We start from the raw sequence: 17,532 nt of genomic DNA on the forward strand, positions 1-17,532 counted from the left end.
GATGTGCCGCCCAAGTCTAAAGCTCATTAGTTAATTACTACTCATTAAATACCGATTCTCTCTGTATCTTTAAGCGTTACAAGAAGCGTCTAGAAATATTTATTGGGGTACTCGATGAACCGAATGTGACTCCTAGTTCACGTTGGGTGAAAATTGAGCATGTCTTCAGAACGATGTACGGACAAAGTTTAATGCGTGAGGGTTAATTACAGCTTTAACACCAAATTACTTGTACCAACGCTGAAAAGCGCTAAACGCGTGTTTCGCGAACCGCGTGCAACGTTTGCGCGCTGTCCTGGCAGAAGCCAGTGCGGCGCCTGGCTCACATTTGGTGGCAACAAGGGCCACATGCTGGTGTCCACGAAATTTCTAAAGTGTTTAGGTCAATTACGGGGTATGCAATAATTTTTTGAAGCATTCGAAGAGTTACGTGCGCGTTTTCCTAGTGTCTTTTGCCAGCCAAACCAGGCCACAAAGGTAAATATTCGGGGAAAGGGGGGGGGGGCATATTATTGTGTGCTGGTGAACTTTACATTTGTTCGTTTAATTACGAACATTAGAAGTGACTGCTATAACTGCTCGAATAAAACGGAGTTTCTGAAACTTCGGTTGCACTATTATAAAAGGTCGCACTATTGTAGCGTTTACCTTTTTCTTTTATTCTTTTTTTTTCTTTCTGCCTGGAGATTACCGGGTAATGCTTTCCCATAATCTGGTTGGATAAGCCGTGATAAATGGCACTGCCACCCAGTGAAGAAAAAGCGGAAGCGCACAGCTCCGCGAAGCAGTGGTGACCTTTCCCGTGAAGGGCCGGTCTGGTCGCCGCCCCTACCTGACCCACCCCGCTATGTCCCCGGCACAGCCTCCGATAGTGGGCGAGCTGCGAACCAACATTCGCGAGTGTCGCGGGCGTCGTTTTCCCAGGCGAGGCCGCTTCCTCGAGTTACACAAGGTAAGAAGACGCTGCAAAGATACGCATAGCGTCATGCCCTGTGCCAGGGGCTGTGTAAGGCGCGTGTTCGTGTACAAGGCAGGACCTGTGTCGAGTGACAGTCTGAACAACATTTTGCGATGCGGTGAAAGCGGTGAAAGAGGTGCGACGTAATGTAAACTGTCTTATTGCGTCCCATCCACCCTTTCGACTCCCCTAGTCGAGTTCAATTGCGACAGCCAAATGGCGATTCCGTCTTATGTGAAAACGCAATACAAAAGAAAAGAAAAGCAGAAGCATCTTTTAAAGTGAACGTATAGGGCTGAATTTCTTGCGAAAATAAAAATATGAAACAGTTACCTGAGGTCGAATTCACGAACCTTTTAGTTTGTGACAGCTGTTCGTCATAGTACGGCAGCCTTTGCTAATATACTTCGTATTTTCCCAATGACTATCCCGATTATTAAATATAATAAATTCGAAGCATAACGATCCTTTTGATGACATTAGCACTCTGACGATACTTCACGCGCTTCTCGCTATCTATCTATGCCTGGACCGAACCGTCTTATTGCGATAGCAATTATATGCACACTCCAGCCACATTTTCGCCGCCGCCGCGATGTTCCGTGTCAAGTCCAAGGGCGATAACAACCTCGCCACGCGTCGTATGCTGTATGTGCGAGTGAGAACACGCGAGGGAAGTTGACGATCGCGGTTTACTCTGGCGGGCGCTAAGAAAGAAAGCGGAGAGCAAACGCGCCGTCTTCGTCGCGCGCACGGCCGTGGGGCAATGGAAGATTGGGGGGGGGGGGGGGGGAGAAGGGGGGCAGGCGAGGGCGTTGTGCTACGGCAGCAACTCGCATCTCGCGACCGGGCGCAAGGGTATGCTAGCCACCAAGCAAGGGGAACCGACGATAGCGGCTCAATCTCGCGCGCCACATATGAAGGAAAGCGGGCAGGCAGCGCGGGAGGGGAGGGGCGGCTTTGACTCCGCCAAGTGCGTACTTTGCACGGTCGCGCGCGTCGTATGTGGAAAGGGATCTCCAGACGGTTCATACGTTTGTGAACGCTGCGTTCTTGACGCTCTGGCGTTGACGCGATAGACCGCAGGAAGGCCACTTCGTTCGCTGCTGCTGCTGCCGCGCTTGCTCACACTAGCGTATGGACAGCGAGTGCCCGTGATCATCGAGTTAGATGTGTGCATGTCTGCTTGTGCGCGCTGACGCCATTCTTGTTCATCCAGTTAGTAAGCGAATGTTTCCCAGTTTACACGGCCGATAAAACTACTGTCCTTGCTTCGTGTAACTATGTACTAATTTGAATCGATGCTTCGCCTTTCGGGCGAAACTGCGGCTTTTTTTTTTTCTTTCCGCGAACGTGGATCCCTGTATATGTGCCACTGGGTATGTGCTGCTCTTCATCATAATCATCATAACATATGGGTGTGTGTGTCAATCATCTCGAAACGATAGATGAGTGATGAACCGCGATTTTTTTTTTACTCTCCCAGCTGATGTTCGCCGATCTCCGTCGCTCAAATCCCGGAAGGTATCGCCAGAATTTTGTAAAAGAAAGAAGTAAGCCATTGTGCCCCGACAGGAGTACGACCCACAGATTTGAAATCGAAGATTCTACGACTCAGTCGTTGCCTTTTTTTTTCATTCATACTTTCTTTCTCTTTTTTTCTTTCTTTCTTGCATTTATCGCAGCGATTCTAGCATCATATGCGAGCATTACACATGGCATTAGAAGCACTAAAAGAAAGATTGGTACCCTCTCTTGCTTAGTTGTCCATTGTTGTCTCCCTTTTATGTGCAAATATCTATGTTTTCTTTATCCGTTGCCATTGTTATACAAATCATGCCCTCACCCGTTCCACTGATGCGATAGCACAGAATACTGCGTCTGGGCAACACTTTGTCTGTCCTCTTGAGCGCTTTTTATAGCCATTGTATGAAGTCATGCTCTCCTACACATCCATGAACGTGGAAGGAGGAAAGAGAAAAGCAGAAGACAAGGAGGTTAACCAGAATAACGTCCGGTTGGCTACCGGGGGAATGGGAAAGGGGAAAACAAAGATGACAGGGAGGGAGAGGAATGAAGGAAAGAAGAAAATTAGCGGTGAGTGCGCTGACGCGTGTGGGCTAATAGAAATTGCATAATAGTCACAGACGTTCATACAAGCCCGTCGTCCGCAAGAAGCAAGAAAGTGCCTTCACCGCTTTATGGGCCAACGAGCGATGGAGGCCATGTTCAAGCAGCACACAGAAGGCGGCCGATTGTCCAGTTTTTGGAGAGCGTTAGCAAGGTCTTGTCATTCTGCTGCATATCATGGGCAATGGCACAGCAGGTGGTCGATGTATTCTTCGGTGCCGCAGACCTCGCATGCTGCCCTGTCGGTCACTCCAATTAATGTAGAGCATGCCTTTGTGAAGGCAACTCCTAACCAAAGGCGACAGAGAAGCGTAGCTTCACGTCGAGGAAGTCCGGGTGGAAGTCGGAGTTGCAGTGAGGGGTTTAATCGATGCAGTCGTGTAAGTCTTAAGTTTGGAGCTCCGTGCATGGTGAACGAGTATAAACAATACTAGTGGCAAGCAACCTAAGGTTTGATAAAAAGAAGGAGGAAGAAAGATTGAAGTCTACTTATCCACCACTAGAGAGCGCCAAGGCCGCTTTTCTACCAGAAAGCCCGCCTCCGTGCATAGCGTTGACGGCTAGCGTTTCCCAATGAACATTACAGTTACATACTCTCCAGTTACCGGGAAGCGTGAGAAGCATTCTTTGAATAATTTCGCGTTCCACTCTTAAAGGGACACTAAAAGTAAATATTAAGTCTAGCTAAAGTGATAGATTTGGGCTTGAAAATCTTTAAGACGTCAATATTATTGCGAACTGGGCCTTAATAATCAAGAAACTGAGGTAAATGCAGGACATGATTAGAAACTCCCCCGGGACATTCAAGCAGTTGTCCGATGACGAAAGCACTCCTCAGTTAAATTCTGTCACTAGCACTCAACCACTCGTTGCAAAAGGCATTATTTTATTGTATTATAAGACGAAATAAAATGCTCCTTAATTGGTGAGTACTATTTCATTTTTAGAAAAGAGAACTCATTGAAACTACCCTAGACAACGACGCGGGCGGTTGAAAGCTTTCGTTTTCGCTCAACTCTGCGCGCCGCCCACGCTTTCACGTTTCAGCAGTTTCGTTATCGCGTAGTGCTGTACTGGTTTTGGTGACTCGCCAAACTCGCACAAACTGCAAGTAGCAGAGATTTAAACTTCCATGTTATGTCGCGGGATGGTCGAACGGTCTACGCCACTTGACCAAAAAGCAGTTGCAACAGCGAATCCACTGCTCTGCCTCTGTCTTGGCTCGGCGCCGTCGTCTGTCGGGCGCCATTTTACTCACCGAAGGCAGCAAATCATGGTGATGACGTATGCAACGTCACCACTCCCCCAATTGGGTGGCGGGAGATTTGAATTTAGAAAAGGGTATTTGGACCTTTCAGATGCTATTTTCTTGTAAAATAAGTTTTTTTTCTTGGCAGGAAACACGCATTGCGAGGTTTCTGGAATGATATTTAAACAGTCCACATCGACTTGTTATTTCCCTCTAGTGTCCCTTTAAAGGCGGAGCTATACCGTCCTCGGAATTGGTTTAACCTTCTTTTCTTTCCTGTGTTTTGTTTGAGTAAGTGCAAGGAGTAGCATGCATCACTTAAGATGTCACCATCTTCCATACACACATGTCATTCAGAAATATAAGAGGTTCCAGTCCATTCATGATATATAATCAAAGCACATATTATTAGTGATGGCGTTCAGCCGGGAGCCACTCAATTCTTACGAACAAAACGCTTTGTGAATTCAGGCCAAGAAGAGGATAGTTGATAGAGGGGGGAAATGCAAGAACTTTGATGTATGCTGTAATGTAATTGTACTTTGCAGAATCAGGGATGATCAAATTTAATCCGGAGACCTCCGTTACGGTTGACCTTATCAAAGCCGAGCCACAGCACAGCTTTTCGTGAATTCCAACAATACTTGTAACCACAAATCGCGTACTACAACTTCATTCTATACGCTCCTCTAAAGACACCTTGTCTCCTGGAAACTAGGACCCGAATTAACAAAGTTTTTCATACGTAAGGGCTCTTTACCATCGCCTGGCCGCCTTTGTTAATGATATATCCGCCATCAGGATTGGCAAGATTTTTTTCGCTTCTAGACATTTCTACCGTGAGTGTCTTTCGTGAACTTGAACCCAGATCTCCCCACGAAAAAGAAAAATAATGGAGTCAATGTTCTGTTTCCAAAGGTTATGACACCGCAGTTCTGCAGCACCATGGCATTCGTACTGTGGAACATTCGTTACGCTGGTAGCAGGATTTATCTCGACCCGGATTCGTCGCGAAACGTGGTGAGTGAATGCCGCTTACACAGCGTGCATTCGATGCCAGCGAGCCACAACGTGCAATACGTACAAGCGACGGCCCCTGTAATGGTCTTTCACACTTAGCGTTTCGTGTTACTAAGCTTAGTGATAGTTTAGATTTAAAAAAAGAGCTAAGCCCGGGAGCTTAGCCAAAACAAAAATCCTGTTTGCAACATTACACTGTAGGTTGGCGGCGCGGGACATAAAAAGATAAGGCGGAAATGGAAAGCGAGAAACAGCGCACAAGCCCTCAATCCCGGCTTTTCACGGCACACGACAACAGTTTACGCTTTTCCGTGCTAAAGTTGCTTGTGCAGGTTTGAAGCCCATAGGAATTGCAACAATGCATTCGTGTCACTGCACTGCGATGTCTTGTGAGGACATTATTTGGAAATGATTGAAACGAAATTATGGGGTTTTACGTGCCAAAATCACTTTCTGATTATGAGGCACGCCGCAGTAGAGGACTCCGAAAATTTTGATCACTTGGGGTTCTTTAACATGCACCTAAATGTAAGCACACAGGTGTTTTCGCATTTCGCCCCCATCTATTTGGAAATTGTCTGTTCTGATAATGGTCTGTTATGGGTCCGTCGTCAATACGAGCTAGCGTAGTCGCGAGCGATTGTCTCTGTACGGTGTAGTGAGGACAGCCGCACAAAAGTGTCCTCGCGACCACAGTCATCCCAAGCAACTTTGTCGGACATTCCAATACAACAGGAAAAATATTTTCTAAGAGAGAGAGAGAGAGACTGTCATGAGAGAATGGCAGAAAGGTTAACCAGGCTGATCTCAATAGGCTACCTTACAATGGAAAACGAGATTGAAACGTGAAAAAGAAGAGAGAAGTTCACACTTTGCACTGGTACACACACAATAAGATTTTGTAAATGTTACTCCTAGCCATAGCCGACAATGCAGAGTAGCATGGCGTCGCTTGAGTTCTGGTGGAATACAAAGGCGCAGTAAGGAGTCCAGGCTATGCAGTGGGTTCCTTTGGAAACTTACTGTGTTCCACACAGAGAGCGTGATGTCTCGTGCCAGCCCGCTAAATATTCTAGCTGCATCTGAGTGTGACAATGGAGTGGATTATTTTGCGCTGTGTTCAAGAACTGAACTAACAGAGTTATTGGCAGGCTCGTTACCCGCGATGCCACAGTGACTTCGAAGCTATTCAAACCTGATCTGGTATCCTTCTCGGTGAAGGTATACGAATGATATCTCGGACCTCGAGCACCAGTTGTTCGTGTGGCCCACGGCGCAGGGCTGGCCGCAAATACTGCAGCGCCGTTTTCAAATCGCGGAATACAGGTCATTTTCTCGGTTCGTCTTGGCTGACGAGACATAGTGCAGCGCGAAGAGCTGCCACTTCCGCAGCCATAGATGTCACCAGGCAGCACGTCTTGAAGCTGAATGTGGTGTCTCATTGGGAAAGCGACGGTTCAGACCGAACTCTTAAGAGCGGCCGACCCATAAGTATATATGTGGCCGTGTCGATGTATGTACCTATCATAATAAAGGAGCTATACTTAGAGCTTCTCAAGAGCAGAAAATTAGAGAAATCAGAATTTTGTCTGATTACTAGTATGATGAGGTGCACTCCGGGTCGAACCGAACCCGAAACAGGAATTGATGGCTTAAGTGCCGCATTGAAGTTTGATGGAGCATTCGTGGAATGAGAAGGATTTTAGCACAGAATCACGTCGATGGCCTTTCTAAGCGTAGTGAAGCAAGAAGGTGGGAACGGACTCGGACAAGGTACCTAATGTGCATTCTCAGAACTTCCACCACAAATGTGTGTCTTTGTTGGGCGGTTCCTGGCGATTGCAGTAGTTGCCACTGTTGATGCCCGTCTTGGAAAACCGAGACAAACCCCGAGTGCCCGAGCTTGTAGTGGAGGAAGCTTCGTCCTGAAAAAGCGGTATCTCAGAAAGCCCAGAGTGTCTTGTAAAATTCCAAAGTTGCATGTACTGACATACCCCAAGTATTTCTGCCTGGAACATTTACCAGATGGAATTGCTGCCCGGTGCTCTTTCATGCGAGGGCTCCAGGAGAGGTCTCTATCAGTGATTATACAAAAAGATTTTGAGTCCTTGCATGGTAAATCTGCCCGTTGATGGAGATGGCGCGCTCAGGTTGTCATTACATTGCAAATGAACTCCACCAGTGCAACTTTTTTCATTTAAATAGGCTTAGTGGTAACTAATCTCAGCGCATATGTTCCCAAAAATATAGTACTCCTTACTACAATTAATATTCCTTGTGTGAGCAACAGAAAACAGGTGGTTTTTGTATACATACATAAGATCAACCTATTTACATCACATCATTTCTGTAGCATGTCGTAAAATGTCCTAACTCTAACCGTTACATATATGTCACCCATGCCACTTACGTCTGTTAAGTTGATTAGTCGCAAGCACACATTATATATTTGCACCTTCTTTATAGTTTAACGATATCTTGTATATTAAGTTGGAATGAAATTGGTCCCAAAATACTTATTTGGGTGACAACAGATGTTAGATAACTCACCCGAGGTCATCACTTGTTCAATTCAACGTATTGGCATGGAGTGTAAACTTAACTTTGAATCAGCGAAATGACGTTTCCGTAAATTTCATATTCTAAGTTATCTAGCAACATTCTACCTAAAATATACCTAATGTTAACATTTTATAAAAGAAAGTAGCTCAAAACAAACACAAACACCATGAAATTGTACAAAGAATAAACGCTCGTTTCTTCGTACTTGTTCAGGTGATTGTGTTTATCTTGAGCTAATTTCCGTTACAAGCATGTACACACTAGGTCATCAAAATGTTTTATGGTAGAGTAAATATCTTATTTTCAGTGTGTTGTAATATGGCTTCCTTAGGAAAACGCGGTATAAAAGACCGTTTTGCGGAATCATCTACAGTGGTAGCTTCAGCACCTTCGAACATGTTACTCAGGTATAAGCGAAATCCTGCAAATAACCTCACGAAATCGATTGCAATTGTCTTAACTAAACATTTTTCAAATGTTGCAGGATTTTTCCAGTGCGACGCGTTAAGTCTAATTGTGTTTCGTACCATACAGCAGGGGAAACCCTCCAGCCTGCGTCCCATTTCGTTGCGATACCAATTATATACGAACACTCCAGGAGCATTTTTTTTTTTTTTTGCCATCGCGTCGGCACCACCGTGCTGCCCCAGGTGTACGGCGCATGCATGGTCTGCTTAAGGTTGGTAATATCAATTATTGATTAATCGATTAAATGTATCCCACAAAACGATTAATCTTCATCGATGTTCACCTTTCATTTATTCGACTTAATCGATGAGACCTGTTCGATTAATCGTTGTTGAGAGTTTGACAATTGTGGCGCGAAAATTTTCAAATCATTCTGCAATAGCGGCGCACGAGCAGTGTCTGTTGCACGGCTGTGGTAGAGCGACTGTTTTACCGAGCCCCTGGTGATGCCGAGCCGAGCGCTTCCCCCCTCTACCCCCACACGCACCGCGCCGCCCGAAGCCGGAGGACTGAAACGCCTTCGCAATACAAGGCATACTATAGCAATCCAGTCGTTGATCGTCGTGCCTCTCCCAGTTTGGAGAATGCATGTTGACACAGCGATGGAATTCATGTCGATTCCAGCAAATCTATAGCGTCCGAGCATCTGTTCTCGCACGCTGGTTATGCGGCCATTCAAAGAACGTGTCGGTTTCCCCCAAACTTCCCAGCCAAATGACCTTCCTGCTCTCTGTAGAAAAGAGCATGTTGTTTAAAATCCTAAACCAGTAATTTTCTTTTCCCCTGTGCATATTGTAATTTCTTCCATGTTTCAGTTGAGCTTCACCCTACCCTTTTGCCATTTTTCTTATTTCTGGTTTAACGGTACTGTACGGGGATTCACTAGGGCCGTGTATCTTACTTACTTCGGCATTAAGTGCCATTCTATAACATATATTGCTTATTGATTGCGAAATCCACTAGTGCCAACTATAGTTAGTCTTTAAAAAGTTAAAGATTATGTTTTATCAAACTTTTGTACGCTTGTGTTTTCAGCTTTGGTTCAACCTCTCGAACATAATATAGGATCCTAAATAACTGCGTTTCAACCTTTCTAAAGTGCGCGAAAACAATTTCGATTGATCAATTATTCAATGAAAAACCCTGCATTGAAAGTGATTAACCGATTAAAAGCTATAATGATCAATGATTAACCGTTAATCATTGATCATTATAGCCTTTATACAAAAATAGTCGAGCATCCCTAGGTCTGCTCAGCTAAGGCTGCCAAGCTCTCTCAGTCCGCGAGTCGTGTATTGGCGGTCACGTGATCTGCTTCGGGGGCGAAGGCAAGCTGAGAAGGCTGGCGGCCTGATGCGCGCCGTCTACCTGCGCGCACAGTGTTGAAGGCCGCGTGAGAAAGCCCAAGCAGCGGGGTCGGCGCGCCGTGAAGGGCACGTGACTTGCTGCAGACGCTTGGGTGAAGGGCAAGCAGACATAGGCGAACTCGGCATGCTGGCGACTTCATGCACGCTGTCTCCTCGAGCGCACAATGTTGGCGATCACGCGTTATGCTAAGTTTTCGGCAAGCGACACAGTTGAAAAAGTGAAGGGAGCGGCAGCACCGAATGTTCGCTTTGGGACGAGCACGCGCTCTCCACGTTGTCAGCGCTCCTCAACACGCCAGCGTTGCGACCGCAGCAAGTGCTTGTGGTGGTCAAGTGAAAGCTGTTGATGTGTGTCTTTGGGTGCGTGAAACAACCACGCTTGTGTAGGTAACAAGGGCATGTTTACTGCAACTTATAGTGTCCATATTACTACGAGCCTTACTTCGTGCTATTGTCTAATACTGTGCGATCACTATCAATGCGCTGCCTTTCGGGCGAAACTGAGTTTTCTTTTTCCTTCTTTTTTTGTCGCTGCAAGTCTGAACTTATCACCAGCAAGGGCTATCCCGTGGAAGAGTACACGGTGACCACTGATGACGGCTACTTGCTGCGTGTGCAACGGATACCCCACGAAAGAAACGACAGCACGCAACACAGTAACTACAAAACCGCCAGCGAAGGCAAGACACCAGTACTCGTCCTTCACGGAACGGCCATGTCGTCCGCTGACTTTGTTCTCAACTTTCCACATCAAAGTTTGGGTGAGTTTGATTCTTGTCGTTTAACTTCCCAAACCTGTTTCTTGCTGCGAGGAGAGAGGCCGTAGTGGAGGGCTGCGGGTCACTTTAACCACCCGACGTCTTTTTTTCTTTTTTGACGTGCATGTGCGCATAAGCTCATAAGTACACGGGTGTTCTCGCATTCTACTAACATTGAAATGCGATCGCCGCCGTCGGCAAACGAGCCCACGACCTCAAGTTTGTTGTTGTTGTTGTTGTTGTTGTTGTTGCTGCTGTTGTTGTTGTTGTTGTTGTTGTTGTTGTTGTTGTTGTTGTTGTTGTTGTTGTTGTTGTTGTTGTTGCTGTTGTTGTTGTTGTTGTTGTTGTTGTTGTTGTTGTTGTTGTTGTTGTTGTTGTTGTTGTTGTTGTTGTTGTTGTTGTTGTTGTTGTTGTTGTTGTTGTTGTTGTTGTTGTTGTTGTTGTTGTTGTTGTTGTTGTTTCAATACATGTTCGAAAATGTTATGGCCCCAGAAGCAGCACATGAGACACACGTGGTACATTTTAATCCTTCGATGATGACGAAACATTGACGGCAACGATTACAAAGATGACGATGAAAGGACGACGACGGCCGCGTGGCGACGACGCTAAGGTAACAACCACAACGGCAGCACGACAAAGGTATTTTGGTGGCTGACGTTAGAACGAAGCGTTGTCTTTGTGAGAGACACTCACAATGACTGCTCCGCTGATAGCCGCACTGCGAACGACCGTGTGTCGGTTGGCCTTGAATTATCCCATCTTTTAGCTCAATCTTGTGACTTCGATAATCGCTCCACGTCCTGGAATCTCTCACCTCCGGCTTTTGGACTTTCCTTATATTGGATTTTATTCCCATCTCTCCTATGATTACGATTTGAAATATGTACTTTGAATATTACAATTCAGCATGAAATTACAGAAGGTCATATTTAAACTATTATTTGTGAACATGTTAATTGCTCCAAAATCTTGAAATCTTGCAACTGTCACCATCAGTTCGGCCATCAGTCTGGTTTCGTCAAATCTTATTCCAGCCTATTTGTTGGTTTGCCAACGAGGATTTTAAAATGTGTCCGGTGCTTGAGCGCGATGTTAAGGAATGCTTTAAGCTCGCTTTCCTAGAACATTATAGCATTGCGCAGTAAAACGTCCGTGTACTGATATTTCAGTGCGCTTTAAATCCATACCCCTACACTTCGGCATCCTGCATAGCTAATATGCAAGTTTGATGCTTGAAACTTCATCAAAGCCTATTATTTTGACGAGTGTGACGAAACTGGCCAAAAGCACCATTTGGAAACGAAACCAAAACGCATCAGGTAGATGCTTCTGACATGCGCTTTTTTTTTTAATACGGCCGGCTGCCAGCGCGCTGTATAGCATTCACGACGATCAATCACATTCTCGTCATTCTGTATGAACAAAGTTCGCACATGAAGGCAGATGTGCTTACGCCTGCTGTGAGTTACGACTGTGATTTCAGCATAGGAGGAGTGTATAATTGTGTCGGGCTGTGGAATATTCAAAACGGACGGATGTTCCTAGTTGCATGTGTTTCAGGTCCTGATAATAATAAAATAAATTTTGATGCGGCATATATTCACTGTGTAACCTTTTTTTTTCCTTTGTGTGTAATTGTGTAAATATGAACATGTGTCTCATGCAGCTGTTTTTCTGTTCTCCAAACGAGGTCTCCAGGTGACTTTCCGGCCAACCATATCGCAAGTTAATATTTTTTTTTCATCTTCGCAGGATTTCTACTCGCTGACGCTGGCTACGACGTTTGGCTCGGCAACTTTCGAGGCAACATCTACTCTAGTCACGCTAGATACTCTAGAATTAACCCCATCTTCTGGAACTTCAGGTCAGTCCCATCTCACCAGCAAAGCAAAAAAAAAACAATAAAATAAAATCATTTCTCCTGAAGCATGGGCTTATATATAGGCACTTGAGCCTCCTCTTTGGAGGACTTCGATTCAGGCATACAGTAACCATGGCAGAAAGTTAGATATTCTCCAACATAAGGCCTCCCTCAGTAATCATCCGTGAGGCAGGCTAGAAAACGTGTAAACCAACTAAGTTTGAGTAGGCACTTCACCGTGCATCCTGACATGATGGACATATAAAAAACTGAACTTCAATAAACGCCGCCAACTAGAGAAGGCAAAAAACAGGTGAGGCAGCTAGGGCTATTGTTCGTGTCCGTGTCGTTTATTTACCCTGTCGACCGACTACCTCAAAAGATGCCAGTATAGCCATGAACATTTAGCATCCATGGTGGATGACCATTGATGCGTACCTACGCTGCGCCTTTTGCAGTCGATAACATGTGTACAGCGTACTTGTAGCGCGTTGAACTTTGTCCTTGTATGCGTGCATAGCTCTTTAAGAAGTGCACGTTCGTCAAAGGTGGCTTCTTTCTCCATGACAAGGTGCACTGTGTGGAGAAGTTCGTTACATTTCTTTCTTTTGACAGATGATGGTCTGTACATCTTTCTTAGCTTTGACTTGCCCGAAGTCTTTGCGGCTGTGCTGGACGCGCTACTTGATATGCGAGTAACCATTTGAAACGCCGCGTGTGTCGGCGCCACCGTAAGTGCCGCTGAGGTTGACGTCGGCGTACGTAACCGAGCACGCTACCATGGAAATGGTAAACGTCGTTATAGATGAGTAGGCAAAAGCGCGTTAGCTGCAATAAAACCTGGACCCCCTTTATTCTGAGAGCAGCGCTCAACAAACTGCACCGTCAGGTACGAGATGCCTGTTACTTATATGAGCCAAAGTGCAATGAATGCGTCACACGCTGAGCATTGGCAATGATTGCAGCGCTCGGTAGCGTGCTAATTGTATGACAACCTGAACGCTCGCGGCAGCTGTAATATAAGGCACACAACGAAAGATGCTCAATTATTACATCAATTTTCTCTGGAACTTTTTACGCGTGATGTGCTCAATTTGGTATGTTATGCGAAGTTTCGAACCTGGAGTCCACAATCCACTGAAATGCATTGAGAACTGAATGAGAATTTAAAGATAGCTTTCTCAATCCCCAAAAAAATTTTCTAAACTACCTGGGTTCTACGTGCCAAACCACGATCTGATTATGAGGCCCGCCATAGGGGGAAAACTCCGAATTATTAGTTTCATCTGGAGTTCTTGAACGTGCGCTTCAATCTAAGTACTCCAGCGTTTTTGGATTTCACCCACATAGAGATGCAGCCGCTGCAGTCGGGACCCAACCCGCGACCTCGAGCTCAACAGCACAACGTCATAGCCACAGGGCTATCGCGGTAACTTCTATCTATGCAAAGGTACGTCGATAAGGTCCAGTCAACAGGATCCAAGAAGGAAAGTAGAAAAATATGCATACATACATATCTTCATACATATCGTGCATCAACTGGGCCCATTGGCGGTCCGCTGCATCGAACTCGCACCACTTCAGCCAAAAAGCATTCCATGCTTACATTTCCGTGTGCAGTGTGATCTTTACGCACAAGCCCCGTCTGTGAAATCGGCAAGATTGGAGGCCACCGAGGTGGGAGAAGGGAGCGAGCGCCGGAGGATGAGGGCATGAGGGCGCGTGGAGGTGGAGAGGGGGAGCTCGCGGCGGATAGGGAGAGGTGGAAGGAGGTGGAGGCGCGCTGGGCTCACCTCTGGCACTTGCTACGGGCTATGTGCGCTATGGATGTATCGGGTTCTTCTGGCGATTGAAATACCGACCGCCGAGCTATAAGAACAGAGCACCAACGCAAGCGGCAGTGGTCGCGCGCGAGTCGACCGACCTCTATGTCGTCGGCAAGCGCTGGGCACGAGCTGAACAAGGCCGGCAAAAGGCGTGAGCTAGGCGTCCCCGGAAGACTCCCGAAGAACGTGTTGGGCGGCTTGCGACCATACGGGTGCGTCAGGAAAGACGGCATAGCTTGGAAACACCGGGCCAGCACTCATACGCTTGTGCGTAACCTGCTTTCACAAAGTGAAACGTCACTATAATTTTTTTAGGTATGTTACGTACTTAACGTTTCGGTTTTGTTTGCAAATAAAATCGATGAAGGGTGACTTTCATCGCTCCCTACGTAGCAGCGGCCGCTCTGGTGCGACAGGCGTGCACAAAGAATTCCGTATTATTGAAAAGCAGAAAGGCACGAAAAAATGTTCTAGCCTCTTTGAAAACTGTTTTGTCCCAAGCCTGCGAAATTGTTAATCAGCACCATTTTGTTTTAGTTTTGATGAAATGGTCAAGCACGACCTGCCGGCTACGATAGACACTGTGCTGAACCAGACACAGCAAGAACGGCTACAGTACATCGGCTGGTCTCAAGGAGCTCAGGTTTTGTTCGGTTTGCTCTCCGAGAGACCTGAGTACAACCGTAAGGTGAGCCTCCGAGAATTCTTAGATAGGCCTTGTGATCTTTTCTTTTGGTAATTACGTATTTCGACAGCCCCTTGTTGTCACTTCTAGAAATCCCATTATTTTCGGGAGTGATGTTTACATGAGATTAACACGGCGTGACGCATTTCTAGATCGCACTTTTCACCGCCATGGCTCCGGTTGCTTACCTGGGACGAATGAGGACCCCTTTGCTGGCATTCGAGCCGTACGCTGACGTCATAGCGGTAAGTTAAAGCTACTGCAGCCCACGACACGCATTCCGTGAACAAAACGGGACTGATTGCTTCTTGTTCATGTTGTTGGCTCTATAGTATCATTAGGACGTTACGCCCAGACAAGTCCGACGGTATGGTATGGTATGGAGAACTTTATTGGGTCCTGAAGGTCAACCATACGTTGACGCGGGCCGCTCCCACGTTGGGACTGTCAGGCCGAGCCCTTCAGCCACATCGCGGGCCTTCTGGACTGCCCGTAATTGGTCAGAGAGTGATTCACTGTGTAGCATTTGCCGCCACCATTCTTGTTCCTTGTCACGGTCTGTGAAGACCGCGGAGCACTGCCAAAGCATGTGGTCAAGAGTAATGATGCCATTGCACTTATTACAGTTGGTTTGAATTTCCCTCTCCGGATAGATCCTGTTAATAAAATATGGACTTGGGTATGTTCTTGTTTGTAGCAAACGTAATGTGACCGCTTGGGCTCTGCAAAGCTTACCGTGTGGCAATGGGTATTCCCTTCTGCTTAAATAATAATGCTTCGTGATTTCGTTATATGTTAATAATCGATCCCTGTGTTCCCCGGGTGAAGTGTAAGTTGCTCGGTCTTGAAGAGCACGGCTAGAAAGTCCTCGTGCTGCTTCATTTGCCACCTCATTGAGGTTTCTCCGAGCTCCGTCCACCACCCCCAGATGTGCAGGAAACCAGCGGATTTCGATCCTCTCACTCTTGACCTTCTCTAATAATTTTGTTGCTATCCGTGTCACATATCCTTTGGTAAAGTTGCGTATGGCTGTTCTAGAGTCGCTGTAAATATGTGTCCACCGATTAGCCCGGATGGCTAAGGCGATTGCTACTTGTTCTGCTACTGTGGGGTCCTTGGTATAGACGGTGATGGCATCCTGTATGTTACCTTGAGTGTGTACGACAACGGAGGTATACGCATCCTTATTTTTAACCCAGGCAGCGTCAACGAACACCGCCTGCTGCTTATGTTGATCTATGTCTTGAAGGAGTGCCTTCGCCCTTGCCTTCCGTCTCTCGAGGTTATGTGTCGGGTGCATGTTCCTAGGGAACGGGGTCGTCTTTATTGTTTCTCGTAGTCCCGCTTGCAATTGTGTTAATAATTCTCCTTCGTTGGTGTGGTTGTTAATTTCTACGCCAATTTCTTCAAGTAGCGCCCTCCCAGGGCGTGTCCCCATTAGTCTCTCCTGGTGGGCCACCTGTTGAGCCTCAGCTATCTCCTCTAGTGTGTTATGCAGCCCTAGGCGCAATAAGCTATCATTGGCCGTGCTGATGGGAAGTCCTAGTGCAGTCTTTATAAGTCGTCTGATTAAAGCGTTTAGCTTGTTCTTATCAGCCTGTGTCCATTGTAGCATGCCAGCCACGTACGAGAAGTGGCAAAAGGCGAATGCATGTACCAATCTTATGGCACTGTCTTCTCCTAGCCCCTTATGCTTGTTGGTAACTCTACGCAGAAGCCTAATGACTTCTTCTGACTTGTTAGAGATGTATTCTATCATCCTGCAATTAGATCCGTTCGCTTGCAGGAGAAGTCCTAACACTCTAATAGTCTCCACCTGCCTGATTGGTTCTCCATTCTTGGCGCATATGTCAATGCGGGGTTCTTCCTCTGGGATATATCCGTTCGGCCTGCGCCCACGCTTACTGCTCCGTAATACCAATAGTTCTGATTTTTTAGCAGAGCAGTTCAGTCCCATACCCTCAAGTGTTGTTTCTACCACATAAATGCTTTCCTGTAGTTTGATCTCTGTTTGTCCCATATTACCTTCGGCACTCCAGATTGTTACATCATCTGCATATATAGCAAAGTGGATACCCTCAATCTGCGCGAGACCTCGAGCCACTTTTGACATTGCCAAATTAAATAACATGGGAGATAGGACAGACCCATGTGGTGTCCCACGATTCCCAAGTTCCAGGGTTGTCGATTGGAGTTCGCCTAACCTGAGACAAGCAGAACGGCCACCGAGAAAGGCTTTGACTATATTGTGCAATCGCTTACCCAATCCCATCTCCGAGAGGATATCCAATATGGCCGTGTGCTTGATGCGATCAAAGGCCTTTTCTACATCTAGGCCTAGAAGAGCTCTCGTATGTAGCGGGCTAGCAAGAATAAGGTGATGCTTGATTAAAAGCATTGCATCTTGAGTCGAAAGTCCAGGACGGAAACCGATCAGGTTATGCGGAAGAACATTTCTGTTTTCTACATACTTAGTCAGTCTATTGAGTATGACATGCTCCATGGTTTTGCCCAGACAAGATGTTAATGATATGGGTCTTAGGTTATCTAGATTGAGTTGCTTGCCTGGTTTGGGAATAAGAATTGTGTTAGCAATTCTCCATTCCTTCGGATAATCACCGTTTTTCCAGAGTTCGTTGAAATAC

General features: G+C 46.3%; 1 protein-coding gene across 1 annotated transcript in view; it reads left to right on the forward strand.

Moving 5' to 3' along the window:
* The first annotated feature begins 847 nt into the window (after positions 1 to 847).
* LOC142586252 (lipase 3-like) overlaps positions 848 to 17,532 on the forward strand; it is a 37,343-nt gene continuing 20,658 nt past the window's right edge. The window contains exons 1-5 of the mRNA XM_075697501.1: positions 848 to 952; positions 10,293 to 10,515; positions 12,268 to 12,379; positions 14,740 to 14,890; positions 15,040 to 15,132. Of these exons, the coding sequence (XP_075553616.1) occupies positions 848 to 952; positions 10,293 to 10,515; positions 12,268 to 12,379; positions 14,740 to 14,890; positions 15,040 to 15,132 (684 nt within the window). The remainder of the gene's footprint in view (positions 953 to 10,292; positions 10,516 to 12,267; positions 12,380 to 14,739; positions 14,891 to 15,039; positions 15,133 to 17,532) is intronic.

Source organism: Dermacentor variabilis, chromosome 6 (assembly GCF_050947875.1).
Source record: "Dermacentor variabilis isolate Ectoservices chromosome 6, ASM5094787v1, whole genome shotgun sequence".
In the NCBI taxonomy this organism is placed as follows: Eukaryota; Metazoa; Arthropoda; class Arachnida; order Ixodida; family Ixodidae; genus Dermacentor; species Dermacentor variabilis.